The 21,404-nt window shown below is 40.8% G+C and overlaps 1 protein-coding gene across 1 annotated transcript; it reads left to right on the top strand.

Moving 5' to 3' along the window:
• Positions 1–1,623: 1,623 nt before the first annotated feature.
• CEP57L1 (centrosomal protein 57 like 1) lies at positions 1,624–14,430 on the top strand (the record flags this gene model as incomplete). Its single annotated transcript, XM_082305477.1, has 11 exons — positions 1,624–1,635; positions 3,519–3,663; positions 5,386–5,565; positions 6,159–6,280; positions 6,699–6,815; positions 7,102–7,179; positions 8,943–9,041; positions 9,780–9,857; positions 9,965–10,194; positions 11,861–12,005; positions 14,200–14,430. 11 exons carry the CDS (start codon positions 1,624–1,626, stop codon positions 14,428–14,430), a joined length of 1,437 nt encoding a protein of 478 aa, XP_082161603.1.
• Positions 14,431–21,404: the final 6,974 nt, after the last annotated feature.

Genomic DNA, 21,404 nt, shown 5'->3' with positions numbered 1-21,404 from the left:
AGGCTGAAGGTTAACAGCAGGCCCACAGGCAGCACTAAATTGCCCCATGCTTGATGCAGTGTATGTATGAACCAGCTACTTTGTGGTTTTCTGTGTAAAATAACACTGGGCATCTGACCATCACCACTGTGTCCACCAACACAGGCTGGGTCGGTTCTGGTTAAAAAGCCCAAAGGGCTGGCAGTGACTCCAGATGTGACCTGCACAACCCAAGTGCTTCACCCCGCTCCCCGCAGCGGTGCAGGCTGCTGGGGTGGGAGTGGGGCATTTCTTCCTTCTTCCTCCCCTTCCCTCCCCTCCGCTCCCCTCCCGTCCCCTCCGCCTGTAACCAGGGTATTTTGTCAGCCTCTGTTTAATACACATACTTCTCCCTTGGCTGTTCCCCAAACTCTAACGAGTGCACTAATTTCCTCAACCAAGGGCTTGTCTAAACAACGGTGTTTTGGCTGCTTTAATGAGTGTTGTTCAAGTGCTAAATCCCCCTAAGCCTCGTGGAGTTACATTAGTACAAACATTGCCATTCGGGATGCAATATCTTTAAAGCACCTCTCTAGGGCTGTGTACCAGCATCCAGAGTAGCATGGAATTAAAGAGCAGTAGCTTAAGCTTGCAATGGCTGTGGGACGTGTAACCAGTTTTAAAAAGCAAACCTGTCTGTGATGGTTTTATAGAAACTTAAATACTCATGGGGGAAAAAGTTGATGGTAGGACAGTTGACGTCCAAACATACGTCAAGCTACTTAATTATTTCCTGATAGATTTCTTGTCCTAGTGGGCTGAAAGCGGTCAGGATGTTTGATGGTGTCTTGCTGGCGTAACGTGACTGGGTCCTTTTCCTGGCCCATGTCCTTGCCTGAGACCTGCAGTGTTGTAGAGATTACTCCTGTGCAGGTTGGTTATTATAAACGATATTTACCTACTAGGATATTAAAGGACTTGTCTACACCAGAGCACCTCTACTGTTACGTTGGCAGGGCCTCCAAGCACTATAGCAACCGTTCCCTCAGCCTACTTCACACAGCCTCTGTATCTGAGGAAGCTGTGGCAAAGCAAGGAGTCTGTAACTATGTCCACGGCAGGGGTTCTGCAAACACAGGTGCCTCGGTCCTGGGGTGTTGCATTCTCCCACACCCCTTGTTGAGCCTGTGCTCTTAGGAGTAGCTTGGGGAGCTCCCCACTCCAGCCGCAGGGTGCATATTACCCTCTGCTGTGCAGGCAAAACTGGGGGTCTGCAAAAGTTTTCTGGTGCTTTATTCCCTCCCTCTTTTATTCATTATTTGCTTCGGATCACCGCCCTCCTTACAACTGTCCACAGACCCATCTCCTTGGAAACGGCAGAACTTGTTTATGTGACAGTAATAAGGAAACTAATGGATGCGTGGCAGCTGCGGGCATGCGAGGGAGCCATGTTCCACCAGACGACATTGGAAAAGTGAGTCTCCGCTTCTGCTGACTGACAAAAGGTTAGATGGCGTGAGCAAAAACCACCTTCTTCCTCTGGAGTTCCCAAAGTTGCCTTCCCCCCTTCACAGCAGTGGTAGGAAGCTTGTTGCGTGCGCATATGTGTATTTTTATGGACTTTGTTAGTCTTTTTTATCACCAACGTGTAGAGGTTGAGAAGCAATGGGGAAATTGGTAAGTAAGTCTTGCTTATTTCCTATTTTGTGGAATGCTGTGCTGGTGCGCTGTGCCATGCCAGGCCCATCTCCTCTCCTGTCTCAGCCCTGACCCTGCCTACGGCCGCAGGACCCTCTCATCCGTGTATTGAGACTTCTGCTGCTGCCTGCTGTGTGCCCTTCACTGCCACTGCCCCTTCTGCTGTTGGAAATGGCCGATACGCCTGTCTGGCCTAGCTGGTTGTTAGCGTCGGTCGGGTGTCCCTGCGCAGTGTTTCCTGGTCCTCCAGGACGGAGCTGTGGAGGCCCATCAACGGCTTGTGTGGCCATAAATGTGGCAGGGTCACCAGGCGGGACCTCTGGCCAGAGATGGCGGCGTGCCTGGCTGCCTGCAGCTGCGGACCCAGCACCGAGAGCCTGTGGCCTGGGCTCGGGCAGGATGGCGGCAGGGCCCCACGGAGAACTCTCCGGAAAAGGCCTGTGGTGCAAGGGTAGCCTGGGCTGCCCCCCTCTTGCAGGTCTGAGGGGCTGTGCTGGTTCTGGGGGGGCCATGCCGGTGCCAGGGGGGCCGCCCTGAACTGTGGGATCTGCCCTGGGGGTGTTAGCACACAAAAGCAGCGCTGTCTGGGAGGCCCCAAGTCAAGCAAGCCCCGGCAAAGAGATGCTCATGTCGACGTCTCTGTGATGACAACTTGGAGGAGGAAGGAAGTATTTCCGTGTACCTTTGGTTTAGTGTGTATCTTGAAGAGGCGGTGTGGATGGGTGATGTTTTTTCTCGTTTATACAGCCTCTGACACAGTGCTGGAAGAGCTGTTCCTGGAAACTTTTTCCGTCAGTGAAAACTTTCTTCCCCTCCCGCCCAGTATGAATGGCTTTTCCTGGGCTGTGCTTCATCAGCAGGTTCTAGTCTTGGTTTGGGTGTCGTCCTCCTGTTACTAGATACCTCCTTTGGGTGGCTTTCTTGGGAACTACCGTCTGTAAATAGCCTTGCCCAAGTGGGAAGCCTGCTCCAGTTACATGCCCTGTATTTTAAACTTGAGTGATGATACCATAGCTGTTATATCACTGAACCTTCAAATAATCTGTTTTTCTACCAGCTGAAGCTGTATGTACTGTTCATTTGTTACTCTGTATCAAGTGAAATGCTTGGTACTACTTTGCTAGGTAGCTGCAGTGTGATTTAAAACTTGCTTTAATTCCTAGAGGTTATATTAGACTAAAGCACTTTCTGCAAGTTTCACCATCCATGTCTTGAGTATCAAGGAAAATCATTATTTGACAGGGTGTAAACTGTCTTCAAATGTGCTTCTGATAAAATACAGAATGCGAAAGGGTGGGGCAGAAAGGGAGTGGAGAAACAGGACTTAATACATATGCTTAATAGCGGGGAGAATGCTGGGGATATTGCATGTTAAACATCCTTCTGTTATCTTAACACTAAATGTGGAGAGCTATGTCTTTATTATGTAATAAAGCCATGTGTAAAAAGATAGCCATTAGAGCACGAAGGAGGCTACAAATGAAAACGGGCTGTAAAACTTGGAATGCTTGCTCTGCAGGGAGCACTGAGGTCTGTAAAATAGATAATAGAAAATGTTGTTAATCCTTGACTTTTAAAAGGACAAACATCAGCATAAGCTATTAGAAAGCACCGAGAAAAGTCTTAGAACATTTTGAGTGGTCGAGGAGAGCTATGTTTAGTGTTATGAAAGGCATTGTTTTGGAATTGCATTAAAATACAGGATTCATCTGGGGGTGTGTTTTTTTTTTTTTTTAATTATTAATTTGGTGCACATGATCTGATTTGACATAAACAGAGCCAGGGACAGCTCAGTGATATACTTCGAAAAGTTACATAGTCTGTTAAAGAGCTAATGGCATTAAACAGCTCTCTTTTTACAGGCTATGGATTCCAAATCAAAGAACAGTTTCATAGGAAGCTTTCTTCAGCCACCAGATAAGTTGCTTCCTGCAGCCTTTGCTTGTATAGAATCAAAGAAGTTGGCAGCTGTTGGTTGTGATAGGTCTTCTATCCCCAATAACCAAGGTAAAGCCAAAATATGTCCTTAAAGTGGTCTTTTTAATTGTTCCATGTGAAATCTCTTGAGCATACTCCCCGTTCTGTTTTACTCAGTTCAATGACTTGCTGCGATTATCAGACTGACATTGAGACAGGATGTATATGTGTCGTGAGGGAGTAGTCTCCCTGAAGTCATACATCTGGAATGGAAACTGCTGCAAGTCTTCTAACATCCTTATAAACTTTGGCTTTGAAAACTGTTTAACTTAAAATCGTCAGACTTCCTCCAAAAGCAAAGGAGAATGCTTCAAACTCAGCAGAAGCAGTTCATGACTTTAAATACAGCAAAAAAAAGATCATTAGTATGGTACACGGACTTGAAATTGGCTTTGTGGAGTGCTATTCGACTCCCTCTAGCTTAAAATCACCTCTAAGGTTTTTTTGTGTGGTATGATTCCTTGGGAGAACTTTTGAATAATTCAGACTCCCAGGAAAGTTAGCAGAATGAAAGTTAGTCTGTATGAAACGTGGGTCCACTATGATTGTCCTGTGCCTTAATTAATGATTACTCCCTGGGGCTCCCAGGACAAATGCTCAGTGGCTTAGCTTATCTGGAGAGCTCAGTGAATCACAAGGATACTATACTTGGATTTACTATCATGGACAACTTTGCAATATTGCACAGGCATAGCCTGTGTGTGTGTGTGTGGACATTGTTCTTTCATTTGAATAATCTGAGACTTCTGTAGTAATCTTTTGTCATACAGAGTTCAGGCTTTTTGGATTAAAATGTTCAGTTTAATGTTATGCAGCTAAGTGTTTAAGTAAGGAAATGTTTGGTATGCCAATAGAAAGATGGAAGAAGTGGTCCTACTTCACCTTTCTGCTCTCTTGTAACTGCTTTTTGCTTTTTTTTAGTTTTATTCTAATGGGGCTACAATAAGCTGATGAGAGTTGTTATGGAGCTAGCAATATTTTCTGGGTATTACTCTGCTGAGAGAATTGGTATAGGGAAACTATCAAGGTTTATAAAATGTCAGAAAAAAACGCTTGACTTGTTACAGAACATGTCATAAACTTCCACAGTGTGTATAGTTTTTGGAGAGCTAGTAGAGTTTTCCCTGTAGCTGAAGTTGCAACTTTTATTTTTGGCATAATTTTGAAACATACTGATTTGAAGCTAAAAACGAAATCTTGCAGACTTGTTTCTATGGTTTAAAGAAGCATCAAATACAAGAAACTAGACATTGAATCATTACCTTTGAAACAATAAAGTTTTTAAAATGCATCTTCTACTAAAATGTCCCTTTGTATCTGATTTCCACCCTGTCCTGAGTCCATTTTTTTTTTTTTTTAATCTGTCCACACTGGTTGTGTTACACCAAAACTTGTCACCTAACTTGGATACCTGCTTCTGTGTAAACAGAAGTCCCTGAGTTTGTTATGCTCAATTTGCCACGATTTCTTTGTGCTTGCTACCAGTTGGAGTGAAAATAGTTTTGCTCGTAGGACCTGTGCTTTATACCTCAGTTATGCTGTAAACCTGTCCATTTTCTCTCAGGTATGTTCTGCATGTGTTAGCGTACTGCTGGGGAATAGAATTCTTTTTAGGACTGATCCCAGGAAGAAAATTTAGGTGGTATTTTGCTGTTTGAAGTGTTTTGTAGAAATAATAACAATAATAATAACAATAATAATGATAATAATAGGAACTGTTAGTTAAGGTGTAAGTGTTGTATTGTTTGCTAGCTGTGGTGGCAGCCCTGAAAACTCTTAAAGAAAAGATCCGCCGTCTAGAGTTGGAGAAGTCACAGGCTGAAGATAATCTATGCAGCCTCTCCATAGCAGCTGCTCAGTATAAGAAGGCCTTAGAGCACGAATCCTACAAAAAGGACACAGCACATCAAGAACTGATGCAACAGAGGAAAGGTATTTCTCTTGAGTGATAAGGTGTAGTCACAGCAACTCCAAGACTGCATAATCTGGGGAGTGTTTGTTTGTTTTGGCAAACTGCTGATTAATGCCCCCCCCCCCCCCTTTCTTTTTTGCCTCAGAGTTGGGGAGGGGCAGGAGCTTGATAATTGTGGATCAAGTTGAGATGGTTTTTTACATGTATTAACCAAGTATTGCATAACCCATAAAGCTATTTTAAAGAATAAGCAGATTTCAGGTGGTATGTTTAACGCCTACAATAAGCAAGCAGCTGTTTACACGTATAGCACTGCTAACTTGGGCAAAGTGAGGAGAAGGGAAGAAACGAGATTCTGGTTAGATATCTGCTGATATAAATCAAAGTAACTGCAGTGCTCACACCTTTGGAATTCAAATTAGGGACTAGCTCTGGAAAAACATTTTGACTCTCATGCCTTATATATAAAATATATTTTAACCACATGACTTGTTCAGGCTAACAAAACTTTTCCTGCATGTTTTGAAGACAGAGAAATCCTCAATTAGATGATAGACTGGGCTAAATGTATAACTCCCATTGCTGTACTGAATGTCTTTGTTTCTCTCTGTAGATGTAAGTGTGCAGTTAAATGCAGCACAATCCCGCTGCTCCCTGCTGGAGAAACAGCTAGATTACATGAGGAAAATGGTTTCCAGCGCGGAACTGGAAAAGAAAACGGTTTTAGAACAACAGGTGAAGCTCTTTAGCATACTAGCAAAGTAGTGATATAGTTAAAAAGTATAGAAATGGGTAAAAGATCTAAACTTTTTTATGGCCATTATTTTTCCTCAGCTCTGTTCAGGGTGGTAGCAAACGGAAGCAATTTACTGTCTGACTGGCTGATGACAACCGTTCAATGAATTGTATGAAAAGACTCCCTAGGTGGAACTCCTAATGAACAAAACCATGCTAATACTTGCATATTTGGTAGACAAAAAGGCTGCTGGAAATCTAAGTTGTCTTTGTCTGCCTGGTATTTTTCATCACTTTGCAATTTAAAAAATATGAAATTTAAACTAGTTAAACACCTTTACTCTAGTGTGTTTGTTTTTTTGCTGTCTGAAACAATTTCAGTCAGCTGCCAACTCCGTTCTTGCTTACTTTTTTCCAGGCCCAGCTTAAGAAAGAGGAAGTTCAGAACCGGTTGGAACTGCATGCAAAACTTGAAAAGCTTGAAATGCTAGAAAAAGAGTGTCTTAAACTTACTGCTACTCAGAGAATTGCAGAAGTAAGCATGCATGGAATGACAGTCTGAAAGTGATTCGTTTGATTATCATTTGTATGGCATACTGTTAATAGTACTAAGTTTTGCAAAAGTTTCCTCTGTTAAAGCTAAGATCATAAAGCACACCTGACTGAATGCCACCTTGGCTTCATTTGCATGAGTCTTTTTTTCAGTCTGGGCTTTAAAAATTCCTACAGTCCTGTGTTATCCCAGATTGAAAGTTACTTCAGACTTCTGATGCAGCATGGCAAACTGAAGTGTGGCTAATCATTCCTGCCTTCAAATTCAGGACAAGATCAAACACCTGGAAGAAAAGCTTTGTAAAGAAGAGCATCAGTGTAAGCTAATACAAGACAAAACTGCTCAGGTAGACTGAAAAGGTTTTATTTTATCTTATTTTTTATGACTGAAGAAAGCTATTCTCTCTGTCCAAAATACTTCTTCTTTTATTACATTTAAACTCCACATGTTTATTACCCAGGGAGAACTAGAATACTACCTAGACCAGTGATAAACTACATAGTCAAAAGCTTGCCAGGTGTGTTGCATGTCTCAATCAAGGAAGATTCTACTTATTTTTTATTAATGATACAGTTCATCAGCCTCAAAGCTGCTATAAGTGATCTGTGTAGAAAATAAATTTCTAGAAAATAAATTTCTAGAGAATCTGCAACTAAATCAGATAACCTTAACTTACAGTCACTAGAAGGTGGTCATATAAGAAACCCTATACCCCACGTAAGGTTGGTTATTCTGTTTGTTTTCCTCTTTTTGTTAAGATCTGCTGCAATCTAATACATTGGACTATACTTGGAGAAGTCTTTAATCAGTGATACTGTTACATTGTTCACTAAGTGAGAGCTTGAATAATTCATTATTCTGTGAAGCCATAATCAGTTTGTTGGGCCACCATCCATCTGAGAGAGGAATATTTGCCAAAGAGAGCAAAATCAAAGAAACCTTTTGTTAAAGGGGCAAAGTAGCTTCAGATATTCCAAACCTCACTTCACCGAGAAGTAGCAGACATTTTGAAACAGAGCAGTTGTGGTGGCATTCCCTTGGGGTGGGGGGGATACAGAGCTGAAGAATAATATTGAAAGAACCTAGTCATAAGTGAAGCTGACAGCTTTAATTAATCGCTGCTGTCAGTTTTTATACCTCATCCAAGGATGATGGGCTTTCATCAGTCCAGGAAGCTTGAAATAACATGCAAATGGTAGCCCAGGTATCTGACCACCTCCAGAATCCGGCAGAATGACACAGTTGAAAACTTGCAGGTTTTGGGGTTTCTTGCTTAAACTGCTTGCTGCTGCAGAGCAGAAGACCTAGTATGGAGATTTTTATCTGCTGAGAAACATAGTGAATGACTTTCGCAGAGCAGATAGTCTGCCTTTAGCAGTAGTATAAACATTTGCTCAAGAAAGGACTTAGATGTAGTAAACTGAGTCCTAAACTAGTATTAGTACCATCTTAGTTCACTGCAGGATCGATTTAGGTCTGTTGGATCTGGGTTGGGAAACACAGGATGTGGGATGGTTCACTTCCTTTTGATGACAGAAAAGCCAGAATAATCTCACTTTTGTGATGGACCTCCAGTGTTGTTTAGCCAGAACTGTTACACATGCCAAAACAAAGTCCTTGTCTATGTTTAATTGGGAATAGCTGTTATCCTGTTTATCATGGGCCTTTGTATCGACTTTGAACTACAGAGCAATCCCAGGGTTGTCCAGCAGGTTTGACCTCAATGTTACACAGACGGGCTCAGTTCTCTCTGCCCCCAGATTGTAAAATCCAAATGTTCATATTCTTTGGATTTTATGATCAGATCCCTAGCATGCAGCAGGATTGGCTTATCTCAGTTGCTGGTTGTCAAAGTGGAAAAATACAGCTGCTGCAGCTGAATATGAAGATGAGGACTTCTAAGACAGAGCTGAAAGATCTGCCTGATACCCTGCCATCCTAGTAATCTGTTCAGTTTTTAAGTGTAGCTTATGCCTTCCAAGCAGGACATTAATAGTGCCCTTAATTGGTTCTCATCCATGCATGAAAGAGGGAATTAATTAGACCATGTGATTTCATACTTCCAATATTACATTAAATGGTTGTTTTCTTTTTTGCTTATTCCTACAGCTTCAAACAGGATTTGAGAGAAACAGAATTTTGATGTCTTCAGTAACATCTCAAAATGAACCTAAAAAGGAAAACGGGAAGAAGAAAAAAACTAAGAAGGTAACATGAAAGTTTTTATTAGCATACTGTTGCTGATAGCATCTGCCTCGCAGAGAGATAGGAATTTGTGAAGAATGGTGATGTAAGAGGCACTTGATTTGTCTGCTGCACTTTACTCCATTTCCAAAGTGAAGAACAGTGCTGAATACCTCTTTTCTTTTTTTTTTTTTTTTTTTTCCTTGAGTAATTAAAACTGGGGTAGGGCTGGTAGCACCTCACTGAAAAACTTTCCCTTACCAGCATGACAATAACCTCTGTTGCAGTTTTACTGCCATCCCTCATGTCCTGTTTTAGCTGCCTTTCAGTTTATCTGGCAAAATTAGTTTCCAAAGCAATTTTAACTAGGCATCTTAAGATGGTGTATTTCGGGGCATTGCTGAAATCAGGAGAATTCATTTTGCAACACATGTTACAGGTCCGTCAAAATTGTGCAACTGTGGTTTTGCAAACTTAAGTAAGCAATGATCAATTTCTTTAATGTTAACCTATTTGTCAAACTATCTGCTAAACACATCTGGAATAAAATTTACTTGTCTCAGCTGTTCGAAAGTCCTACTCCTTCCATATACAGGAGGAAAATTATTTTTTTTAAACCAGAGGGAAACTGAGATGATGCATTTCACTGCGTGTTTATTTTAATTTTACTTATTTAAAAAAAAAAAAAAAGGTTTAAGATTGTGCTGTTGGGTCAGCAGATCGAAATGTCTTGTCTTACCTTTCCTGTCTATCTTACAGCAGAGAAATCCTGCAATGAAGAAAATGCACCTTCCACAATTACATGTAAAGGCTGGTGAACTACCTTTTGTGGCTGGGAAGGTGAGTGAAACCAAATGTTCTTGCTAAATTGGCATCTACAGTTTGAATAAGTCTCTTTACTGTAATTGTTAATCACTTCTGTAAACCACTAATAATTCTGCTTTAAGTCTGTCGGTTCCAGCCATTCTGTTAGTGCAAATGTACAAAGTGTGTTGCATATTATGAAGCATCGCAACCCACATATCTCATCACGAAGCCAAGGAGGAGCTACATCTGGGATTTCAGGACGCAGTGCACTTTCAAAATCTGTATCCTCTTGTTCCACATCACCTACTGCCACCAGAAGTCTTTCGGACCTTCTGTTGCTCATACAAGATGAGCTGGGCCAAATGAGCTTGTGAGTACTCATCCCTGTTGTTATGAGTAAAAGTTACTTCAGTGGTAGTACTGTGAAGCTACAGGTGTGCTATAGTCAAACCTAACCTGTTTTAAGTGCAGGACTACTTGTTGATAGAATGGCCTGAGCAGGCCTGACTGGTAGGATTTTTCTCATTCAAAAAATTCTTTCTGTCCTGGTGTTTAACTGATCTTGTGAGCAAGCAGCATACTCTCAGTTGGGTTTTTCTGCTTCCACACCCTGTACTTAACCGAGCTGCTGCTGAAGTAACAGCTGCAGCAAATGAAAAATCTTTCAGGCCTATGCTTTTAGAAATTTTAAACATATTCTGAGATCTACAGAGAAGACCAAGAATGTTCTCCTGGAGAAGGCTGCAAAGGTGGTGTTAACATTGAGTAGGCCTGCAGCATGCAGTCAGTCTGGGTAGTAGAATAGGTTAGTACAGCTGCGGCAGGAATAGTCCTGTCACAACATCTAGCCTATTACTTTGTCCTCACTCTTTCTGTGTTCTCTCCGTACGCGTGTACCTGATGGGTCTTTGTGCTGAGACAGTCTGGCGTTCATACCCTTTCCGTGTTGATAGTAGGAGAACTTGCCAGTCCTGTAAGGGGGTTGTGAAAGAGGGACAGTCTCCTGCTAGAAAACAGGCAGGGTGTGGAAGAAGCTAACGCATTAGATGGGAGTGTGTGTATCTTCCTAGCCATGCAAGTAAATGTGGATTACAACTTGTCATGTTCTTAGGCATCTTCCCATTAATGCAAGCTTCCAGAACTGTGGCCAAAGCTATGTAGCTGGTCATAGTAGACATGTTGACATAATGACTTGTGGTTTGAACAGAGGAGGACATGTTGGCTAAACCAGTTAGGGTGTTGGTTAAACCAGTTAGGATGTTGACACTGGTTTGAAATCCTTGATGTGGCAAAATTTAAACTGGCAACCAATCTCTTCTTGAAAAAGCAATTTTTGTCTTAGTCATGGCAATTCAAGGCTTTTTTTTTTTTTTTTTTTTTTACAGCAACAACCAGTTGCTTCAATTAAATTGTCAAGGAGCAGCAGTTACTCAGAAGTCAGAAAAGAAGCCATGACTTTTGTAAAGAGATTATTTATCTAAGAGAGGGTCTCTGTTTTTGACTAGTTCAGATATCTAGGTATCAAGTAGATCTATGCAGTTTCTTTTAATTAAGAAACACACCTCACTGCAAATCTTCTTGAGTAGAATATTTTAACTTGGATTATCTGTCAGAAAAAACATAACTTAAATGTACTAGTTTAAACAGTACTTTTCTTTATTACACTAAGCTTTCAAAGGCTGCATTAAATTGGGCAGGGAGGGAAAATACCGTACTACATAGCTGCTGTTCACTTTCCAAATTCTCGTTTTGCACACTATTACCTATGCAGTTGTTACAACTGTGGCAAGGGGGAGGAATAAGATGCACACCAGCTACGAATTTGGAATGAGAAAATTGGACGCACTGGAAAAACTTTTTCTTTTCTACTGTGAATGTATTCCAGATTAATGTGTATTGTGTGAGGGGGTAAATAATGCTAAATTGCTGTACTCTGGACAAAATGGCTAGCAACTCCTGCAATACACTGAAAGTATTGGAAGAAATGCTAGAGACTATATCATGAATACTTAGGGTACCATTCTTGTCTTTAACAGTGAGCATCAAGAACTTCTGAAGCAGATACAGGAGACTCAAGACTCCAAAGTTCATGAAGACCTAGAACGGGAGCTGGATTGCCTTGTAAAACGAATGGAGATTAAAGGAGAACAAATATCCAAGCTGAAAAAGCATCAGGCCACTGTAAGAATAAGATGTAAACTTTCTAGCTAGTAACACTCGAGTTGAAAGGCTGCCACAACTCTGCCTCCTGTTGTCATTAACTGGAATGTCACTGGAATGCTTAAGCCAGGATGTTCCAATGTGAGTGATTATAATTAGGCTGCTAGTTCGGTGTTCTTGTACCTCCAATTCCTTCTTTTGACCAAGAAAAAGTGCTTACAGCTGGCAGCTAGGCATGTATGCTAGTGGGAAACTTCCTGCCCTGTGGCAGTTCTGCAATACAGAGCTGGGTTGCTCAGTTTGTCACTTCTGCTCACTGCCTTAAGAAAAACTGTTGAGATTTCATTCCTTTGTGTCCTGTCCCTCTGGGGAATGAGAAAGAAGCTGTAATTCCTGTACAGACTTGATTAAATGTCTTTCATATTACCGAAATATTGAAACTTTTTATTAACCAAATAGTCTGTTGACCACAACTTCTCCAAAGTCATAGCTAGACAAGCCTTTCAGTTTTGTTTAACCCCTAACCTGTATGCATTCTGTCAGTATTTGTTTTAGAGCCATAGATAACAGCTTTTCAGATATGCACACATAAAATCACTCTTCTGTAGATGAACTGCTTAACCCTTTCGTAGCAATTTGGTTTGGAACATATTATAAAAAATGCAATCCATAGTTCTGTCTGATGATAGTTTTCTATTCTTCATCTTATGTTTCAGGATAAATAGACTCACTTTAGAACTTTGCTTATACAGGAAACAAAACAAAACTCTGTGTGAGACCTTATGAAAGGGGGAGGTGATTGTTAATTTAAATTTTATTCAATTTTATTCAATTTTATTCAATTTTATTCATGTTCATTCTTTGATAGATTTTATTCACTCAAACCTTTTATTGTCCACGTAATTGCAAGCACAAATGTGCTTATGTCAAAATAGAATTGTCAATGTTGTGTGTTAGCAATATGGACAAAGGACATGGACTGTTGAGTCCTCACTGCCTCCCTTGGCAACGTCAACTGGTCTTTGGATAAATCTGTTACATTCTTGAAGACACAACAATTATGGTGTTATTCCTTGCCTCAGAATCTTGCTGACTTCATCCTCCAGGAACCTTAGACAAAGGACAACAACTGCACCTTTGTTTCTTCCTTTTCCATATCTGTATGACCGCAGTCTGCCTTCATGCTGGGATGATGAGAAGAGGAATAGCACACACAATGTGGTGCAACCTTGTTGTCCTCCTTGCCTATTATCAGGGTGCAGATCTGCTGGCAAGTCATCTGTGCTCTGGTACAGCCTTATCAGAGCGCATGCCTTAGGGTCATGATGTAAATAGCACATTCTTTGTGTTTGTCTGTCTGATTACTGTCCATCATGCCCTGGTTATCAATACAGGCCAGTCCTGTAACCCTTGGCCCATATCGTTTTTTCTGGTGCTTTTGCACACAGGCATTTCTATTTGTATTTTGTACAGACCAGTCTTAATATTTCTGATGCATATTTCTGCTTTTAGAACCCGTCACACTAAAAATGCTGTAGTCATCTCTGTGTTTCACAATTAATAATATGTTCTAGAATGCAATTAAAGTTAATTATTTTTAGAAATGGACTTAACGCCTAAATTGGCATATGGAATCCTTCCAGCCTAATTTTATCTTTGGGAGTGACCTTTTCATAACAAGTGCAAGTCAAGACTTATTGTTGGACATTTTAAAAAATATTCTTTAGCAAGCAACCGTATTTATTCTGTTTTCCAGTTTTGTTATGAGGCTTCAGAGTAAACTGCTTAGATACAGTAACCAATAATAAACAGTATACATTTTACAGGTTTGTTGGAGGTTTTTTATTTGGTTAGGGTAGTACAATCTGAAATGGAAAAAGATCATTGTAAATATAAATTGGTAACAGATGATATTCCGTCTCTCTCAAGCAAGCATTTTTACCTTAGGGAGTGATGGGGTTCAACAACCTATTGAGTGTGGGTGAGGTCAGTTTTCTGTAATGCTTTCTGTGTGGGTGAGGTCAGTTTTCCGTAGTGTTTTCTGTTACAGTGAGACAACTATGCAAGAGTAGTAGGTTTTAACTTTTTTTTTTTTTTTTTTTTTTTTACCGTCCTTTAGACATCTTTAGTTTGGAGTTTGGTAGAAGTCCAGTAAGCTCTACAGCTGTAGGTCTTCCGAGTATGTAACATTTTAATTAGTAATCTTTCTTCCTAGGTGCAGAAATTAAAGAGAAAAACTCAGAAATTGAAGCAAGGGGCAGCTCATATGAAACTAAATTGTGGTGACCAAAAGGAAGCAAAGGAGATTGCAGTCACTGTAAGGGAATGTACGTCTAAATCTTGTCCCGGGCAGAAAAGCAGAAGCTCTCTTCAGCTGCTAAAAAATGTGCAGAAACTTCAGTCAACACTGAAAAAAGATGATATCATGTGGGAACAACAGTTCTGAAGTTTACTGTGTTAGAAGTTTTTGAAGTTGTCTGACAGCTAGTAAATTTTTAATTTCACAAAATACCTTTTAAAAATAACATAAATATAGCATTTTACATTCTAAACTGTCTACTCACTGCTAGGTCTGTTTGTTCACCTCAGAATTAACTTTCATGTAGGGTAGCTATAATTCAACTACACTGGCTTGTAATAAAGTGTTTTCATGGATTGATGACTGACTTGTTAACTTGTCAAATAAAATTTTATACCTTTTTTACACTTAAAATAGTATGTGATCTTTGGTGTCCTGTTTCCCCTGCTGCCAAGGAGATACTTAGAGCTTGATTTTCCAGAATGACTTGGGCTAGTGATTCTGTTCAAATAAACACAGTGGTTTTCCTTTTCTCTAATAACTGAAGATTCAGATCATTGCAACTGAGGCAGAAGAAGAGGTACTCTCTCTTATTTGTCTACTTTTTCATTATTATTATTACTCTATAAGCTTTATTGGCAGTCTTAGTATTAGGGACTAATACTATGTATGTATGGTAAAAGACATAACAGTGACTTCAAATTGACACTGGTTATTTAGTTGCAATAAATTCTTGTCTTGAGGTTACTGACTGGTACTGATTTTCCTGAGTGTTTGCATATGTCAGAAAAAACCATCTTCCTCGGGATGTATCAGTGAAGTTCTGCTGTAGATCTCTGGTATAAAGAGAATGTTGTGGTCTTCTCAAGCCCCTGTGCAAGTATGAATAAAAATTGGAGGCATGCTCAACGGTTTTGAATAAAGGCTGGCAATGATGTATGGTCTTAATGGAAAGCTGGAAATCCTTTCAAGAGAAAGGATTAGGAAAATTTTCAGACAATTAATTTAAATTTAGAATAAACTGTTACAATCTTTGACAGGAATTGCATGTGTGAACTTTTGGGGGTGAGAGGGGGAGTTTATATGTACTAAACATCTTTATCAGGACTGTGGAAGACGAGGTTGTTCAATCCTTCTTACTTATGGATTATCTCTGGCTTAAAAAAGCATGTTGTGTGCTTAAAAACACTTAAATACAGTTCTCAACATGGTATTTTCCCGGTATAGACAGTGTTTCTGAGGTAGGTTTATGCATTTCTGGACACTGGAATTGGTGATACTACAGACAAAAGAAAAGTAAGCATTTCTGCTATTAACATTTTCAGATTGTAGGTATCCTGCTGCCACGAGATAAGCCTTTGCCATTCCTAGGGGTAGTTAAATAATCTCTGAAGCTCTGTACCCGCATATGAGAGAGCAAGCGAGAAGGGCCTTACCAAGCCCTACGGAGCCTAAAGCATTATATTTCATCTGGAGGTCCAGCCCTAGACAAAAACCATTGGGCGTTGTATTGGGAGAGAAAAATCGCCAGCAATTTGCCCCAAGTGCATAGAAACGGGTAGAAAGGCTTTGCCTGGTGGCAACCACGGGAGTGAGAGCAAGAAGAGCCCTGGGCTTGCGGCTGGTGGCTGAGAGGCCATTGCAGCTCCTATAGCTTGGGGTTGCTATAGGGACAGCTGGGCCTGCCCGGGCAGGGAACCGGCACGTCCATCGCCTGCTCCCTCTGTGCCCTGACCTGGTATTTTTGTTGACTATAGAAACCCGGGAAGAGGGGGCCATTTTGGTGCTGGAGCTGGAGAAGGAGGGCCCTGGCTTCTCTCTTGGAGGAGGTGGAGGACAGCAGCTTTGGGTCGGTCAGCGAGGTACTGGCTGGGGCAGTGCTTAAACGATGGACGCATTGAACAGTCGGTCTTCAAAATGTGCGTGCCAACAGGGGCTGTCCTGTCCCAGAATAAAACTGCTCTGTTTGCCTTTCTTTGGGCGAGTGGCTGGAGGGAAGGGGAAAACTGCCGAACCCGGTCCTGTCGGTAGCTGGGCGTTTCACACCTCTGCCTGCTTCGGAGGGGGACGGGGAGCTGAAAAAGCTGCCTTGCTGTCCCAGCCTGGAGCTAGGATTCGAGAGGGGAAAATAGGAATATAGGATATGAGAGCTTACATTAGTTGACGGCGGTATATCACTTGCATTTCAACTTGGAAGATTTTAATTGTATTTTAATAATTCTTTTGTGCTGCCTTTTTTCTGGAGCTTTTATTTCTCTAGCGCATGTGTTTTCACACACTAAAGCAAAGCAGATGCAATTCAGCATGGGCTGAGGGAGTCAAACCAGATACAAAGGAAGTGTATCCCAAACAAGTTTTCTTGCTTGAAGAAACACAGGGAATTTGTTTTTAGATTGTATCTCAGTGTGGGGGTAGGGTAGGAGATCAGCTTATGTGTTTATTTATTAGCATATTCACAGTTTGAGGCAACCGTCAATCGCATAAGTCTTCAAAGAAAGATATAGCCATGAATAATTCTGCAGAACCCGCAGTGGTGAAGTTAGCCTTGTGCACAAGCGTTGGCAAGGTTCAGCTCTGAGAGAATTAGGCAGGCAGATCGCAATGAGTTTTGCTGGGATCTGAATGCTACATGTCTTATCCTCCAAAAAAGTTCTGGCCTGGAACTCCATAAACATACATTTGGAGAAAGCACAGTGGTCAGAGCAGTCATCTTCACAAGAACAATATGTTTTGGCTTAATAACTGCTTGCTCCACTGTTTTACAGATCCTTGTTTTGATTTATATCTTGCATGGTTTTGTTTGTCTTCTCAGATGAAACTGTGTATTTCTTTTTTTTTTTTTTCCTGAATGTTTTGAATCTAGCTATAAAGGGCAACAGACGAAACCACGCAATGATCCCAAAAAAAGACTAATTGGTTTATTTACTCAAAATCCGGTTTCTTTTACGCTGAGTTATGCAAAATTGCCACAACAGGTTTTGTTAGTATTTGAATCTAGGGTCATATTTTATGGCTAGGCATTAAGGAAATTGGACAAAAGATGTAGGTCAAACAGTATAATTAAAAATACAGACCAGCAAATTGTATCCAACAATAGTTCACTTTCCTGCTGCTAATGAAATATGCTAGCACAAATTAATGGCTTGTTACTTAAGCCTGCTGGAAAGACTTTGTCCTAGTACAAAAGGCATTCAGTTTGAGCATGTGTGTTACAATCTTCTAACCAACAAAGCTGGAGGTTGGACATAGCTATAAATCCAGCGTGTTCTGGGAATAGAGGCTGGCAAAAACACTCCTAGCAAAATAATCAGGGCAGGATCTCGCTGGGATTTGGACACTGGCTAACGTAACTAAGTGCAGATGTTTATGTGGACCGAAAGACATTCCCAGAATAAGAATACTGTACAAACACACGATGATTTTCATAGCAGAAAAAAAACAGGGAAGTGGGGATAATAAAACATATGCTCTTATTTCTGATGAAGCATTTTCTGGTTTCCTTGGCTTGCCTGTACTGAAGTGGGCAAGGCTGCCTCTACGGTATCCCCTGCTGGGGCCTGTTGAAGCTTCTGCAAGTCTCCCTGGGTTCCCTGTGTGGGTCCCGTAGTCTCTCTTCCATCAGCGGAGAGGAGCAAGCGTTTCTGAAAGTGTGCTGTATCATACCATAAGGTAACAGCTAAAATAAGTCAGACAAATCTTATCCCAAATGCCTGGTTCTCTTTTCCGATTACAAAGGGTGACTGGTGAACTTAAATGAAGATATTTATATTGTACAAAGAGTTTGGCCAGATAAATTCTGATGAAATGTGGAGCTCTTTCCTCTGATTTCTGGGGATCCTGGACTCGTTCTTCAAAATCTTCAGAAGTACTGGATAAGTCCTGGGCTGCTGACAGCCTGGGAATCCTGTGCATTGCCCTGCATACAACCATTTTTCCTCCTGTTCTCGTGCATTGGCCTAAATGTGAGTGCCTGTCCTCAGAACACGCTTACCATAACTTCCCCACGATGAGTAGTCTCACTGATCCAAAACTTGGAAACCAGGGGCTCAGTGCTCCTTGGTTCAGGAAGACACAGACTACTATAGGATTTTATTTTGCTGGTACTTAAGATTGCTTCTTCTTGCAACCTGAATTTGTTTATGGGCAGCTTTACTATTGTGCCAAAAGTTTTGCTTTATACCCAGAAATGGTAATTTATATGCCCTTTAGATTTACAGCCATATCCGAATTATTTTTATCTGATCTACACTGCCTGCATAGTGGCATCAGTTCCTTTCTCTTGGTTCCTTCTTACTTATATAGCTGAAGAACTGCCTACTCTTTATTTTCCTTAGCAATTTCTAATTTAGCTGATATTTCTTGATTTAGTTCTGGGCTTCTCAGCCCTCTGATTTTTTGGTTGGTTTTTTTTTTTTTTTGGTTTTTTTTTTTTGTTTGTTTGTTTGTTTTTTTACCTGTTTTGGTTCTCTGCCTACTCTTGATGCCTTTTTGATCAGCTCCACCATCCTTCCTTCCAAACTATTCCCCCTGCTTTTATTTTGAGGGCAAGTTCCAATTAGCTTTTTACCATTGATTTAAACATTCTCCAGCTTCTCCAGTGTTAAAATCTTTGAGGTATTAGTTGCATGAGTTTTCTAATTACTTTTATTCATTTCTCTAAATTAGCCCTTTTGGACTTTAACTCTTTACATACACATCTGGTTTTATTCGTCCATTCTAACCCAGATTATGATCACTTCTCTAATGTTCTCACCGCTTGCCAAAACTGTCTGAAATACCATCTAAGTTCAGTGAGTAATTGCAGACATTTGTAGAGCATGGCAGGTTTATGATTTTTTAGTACTAATCTAGTAAAAATCTTTATCTTCATTCCCCAAAGTAAGTAAATCTAATGCAAATAGATTTCCTTTGACCTTTTACCTGTGCTAGCCATTCATAAATGTCAATCCATTAAAATACCAGACTACCCCATCACCTTTACCATAAGTTCAGTCTTTCCAAAGCATCTCATATCCTGCTGCCAAGGTGTGTTTGCTCTTCCACCTTGCTTATATTATGCTTATAGTGTCAGCTTTCAGTCTTGCGTTGCTAGTTCAAGCTCCAACCTAGGCATCTGTTTGTAGTGTATGAATATACTGGCTGCTTCTCATGGATTTCACCCAGATCCCTGGCTGGGTTTGGTAAAATCTTTTAGTCTGATTTTTTAGGTAACACTTCCTTCCTCATTTTAGTCATCCTGTCCCCTGGTGTTTCTTTCTATCCTTTTTTACCTGAATTTCCTCTTCTCTCAGCTGTGAAATTCAGGTGCAGAGATCTGAATTCTCTGATTCCTTCCCACAGTTCCTTAGTTTGCAGCTTTTATTATCAGCAAGACCGGTCTCATAACATGGGACAAGGATTTGTCCAAGACCTTAGGATACCACCAACCCAGAAGAGCCCCCAAAAGGTACATCCTACACTGCTGTATTCAGCCTCTTGATCATCTCCTGTGTTTGTCAAGTCAAACCTGTGACTGGACCAACAGCTGTTATCTTTCAGTGGTCTCTCATGAAAGAAAAAAAGAGAAACTATGTGCCCCGAGCAGCCAGGTTCTGAAAACCATTGAGAAATAGATGGTACAGATGGTTGCTTTGTGACTGATTACAAATGAAGTAGCCTCTTCTTCCCCTTTGCCCCCAAGAAAGAAACCCCAAATCTTTCCACAATGACTTGCTTCTTCCCTTAAAAAGACAATTACCTTTTTTTTGCTTTCTGATTGATTATGCCCCTCACTGGCAAGTGAATAGAATAACTGTAATTCCAGATGTTGGGAAGAGAGCATGGCTGCATCAGAAATTCTCACAAAGCAAGTGTTTCCCGTTAGAACTGAGTGACTTTGGTATTAGCGGATTATTTGCAGATGGTGCATTTGTCAAAAAGTGGCATTTCTTCCAAATTCTCTCATTCCTTGTATTCTGGTCAACTTCAAGTAATAGTTTCAGGTGAGAGAAGCGGGGAGAAAATAGATTTTGAATGTCAGTGTATTTTGTTTCAGAAAGAAATGAAAGCAAAAAGTTTCAATTCTTCTTTTGTAAAGTGTTTTGATTCAGCACATCACATTTCATATTTAATTACCTAAAATTTCTGAAGTGTCCTTAAGAAACTGGGTGGAGGAGGGAGGAGGTGGCATTTGTTAGCGGGATGCAGGAAGATACTTGAAAATTTTTGGCCCAAAATAGTTTTTCTCCTGTTTTCCATTGGCAATCAAAATGGGAAAAATCACATTCACCCAGTTCTGTTCCTGATATTAAAAGTCTTCTTGTCAAAGGAGATGCTGAATAAACAGTTCTTTAATGAAGTTGCTGCATATTATATATTGTCTATATAGGAGTGGGAATTTGTGCTTTTTACCTGGACAGTTCTCCAGGTTCTGAGTTCACAAGTGATTTGATCTTAAGAAAGGAGCTTCTCGACTGCTTTGTCTTTTGGTCTGCCGAACTGAAATAGGCAAAATGGATGAAGTATACCAGATCTCTTCTACTAATAAGGTCCAGCAGCTGGAGCAAGAACTAGCAGCACAGCTGGCAGAGCTGAAGGCAGAAATAGAAGGCAACAGGATACTCCAGGGAATACCCAGTAGGGCATACAGGTAACAAGAGTTTCCTGGGGAATGAGGGAGAGAGTGAGATTCTAGCAATGCACCGTATCTCTTTTTGGGACTTTTTGGTCATGATACAAAAGTCATGTGTCTATATAACTGTTCAATTTCGAGACCGGAATGCACACATGGGAGCCAGGAACAGCAGCTTTTTCATTGTGTGTCTACCACAGAATTATGGTTAAAACGGAAGAGAATGTCAAAACATAAACTAAATTGATTTCATATTGTGTATCACAAACAAAACTTTAAATCTCCCTAGCATGTCAAGTGTTTCCTTCTTACAGTGAAGAGGAATTAGCTTCAAACACAGCGCTGGGATGTATAAACAGAATGGTCACATCTAGGACAGCCACTCTTACTTTCCTCGGTGATGATGAGATGCAAGCTATGACAATGTGCCCAGGTTTGGCATTGTGCTTCAAGGAAGCTGTAGACCACCAGGAGAATATGTGGAGGAAAACAGAGGTGAAGAACACTTGAC

This window comes from Platalea leucorodia (assembly GCF_965183815.1).
Source record: "Platalea leucorodia genome assembly, chromosome: 3".
Classification (NCBI taxonomy): Eukaryota; Metazoa; Chordata; class Aves; order Pelecaniformes; family Threskiornithidae; genus Platalea; species Platalea leucorodia.
The sequence above is the reverse complement of the archived record's forward strand: the minus strand, read 5'-3'. Positions and strand labels throughout refer to the sequence as shown.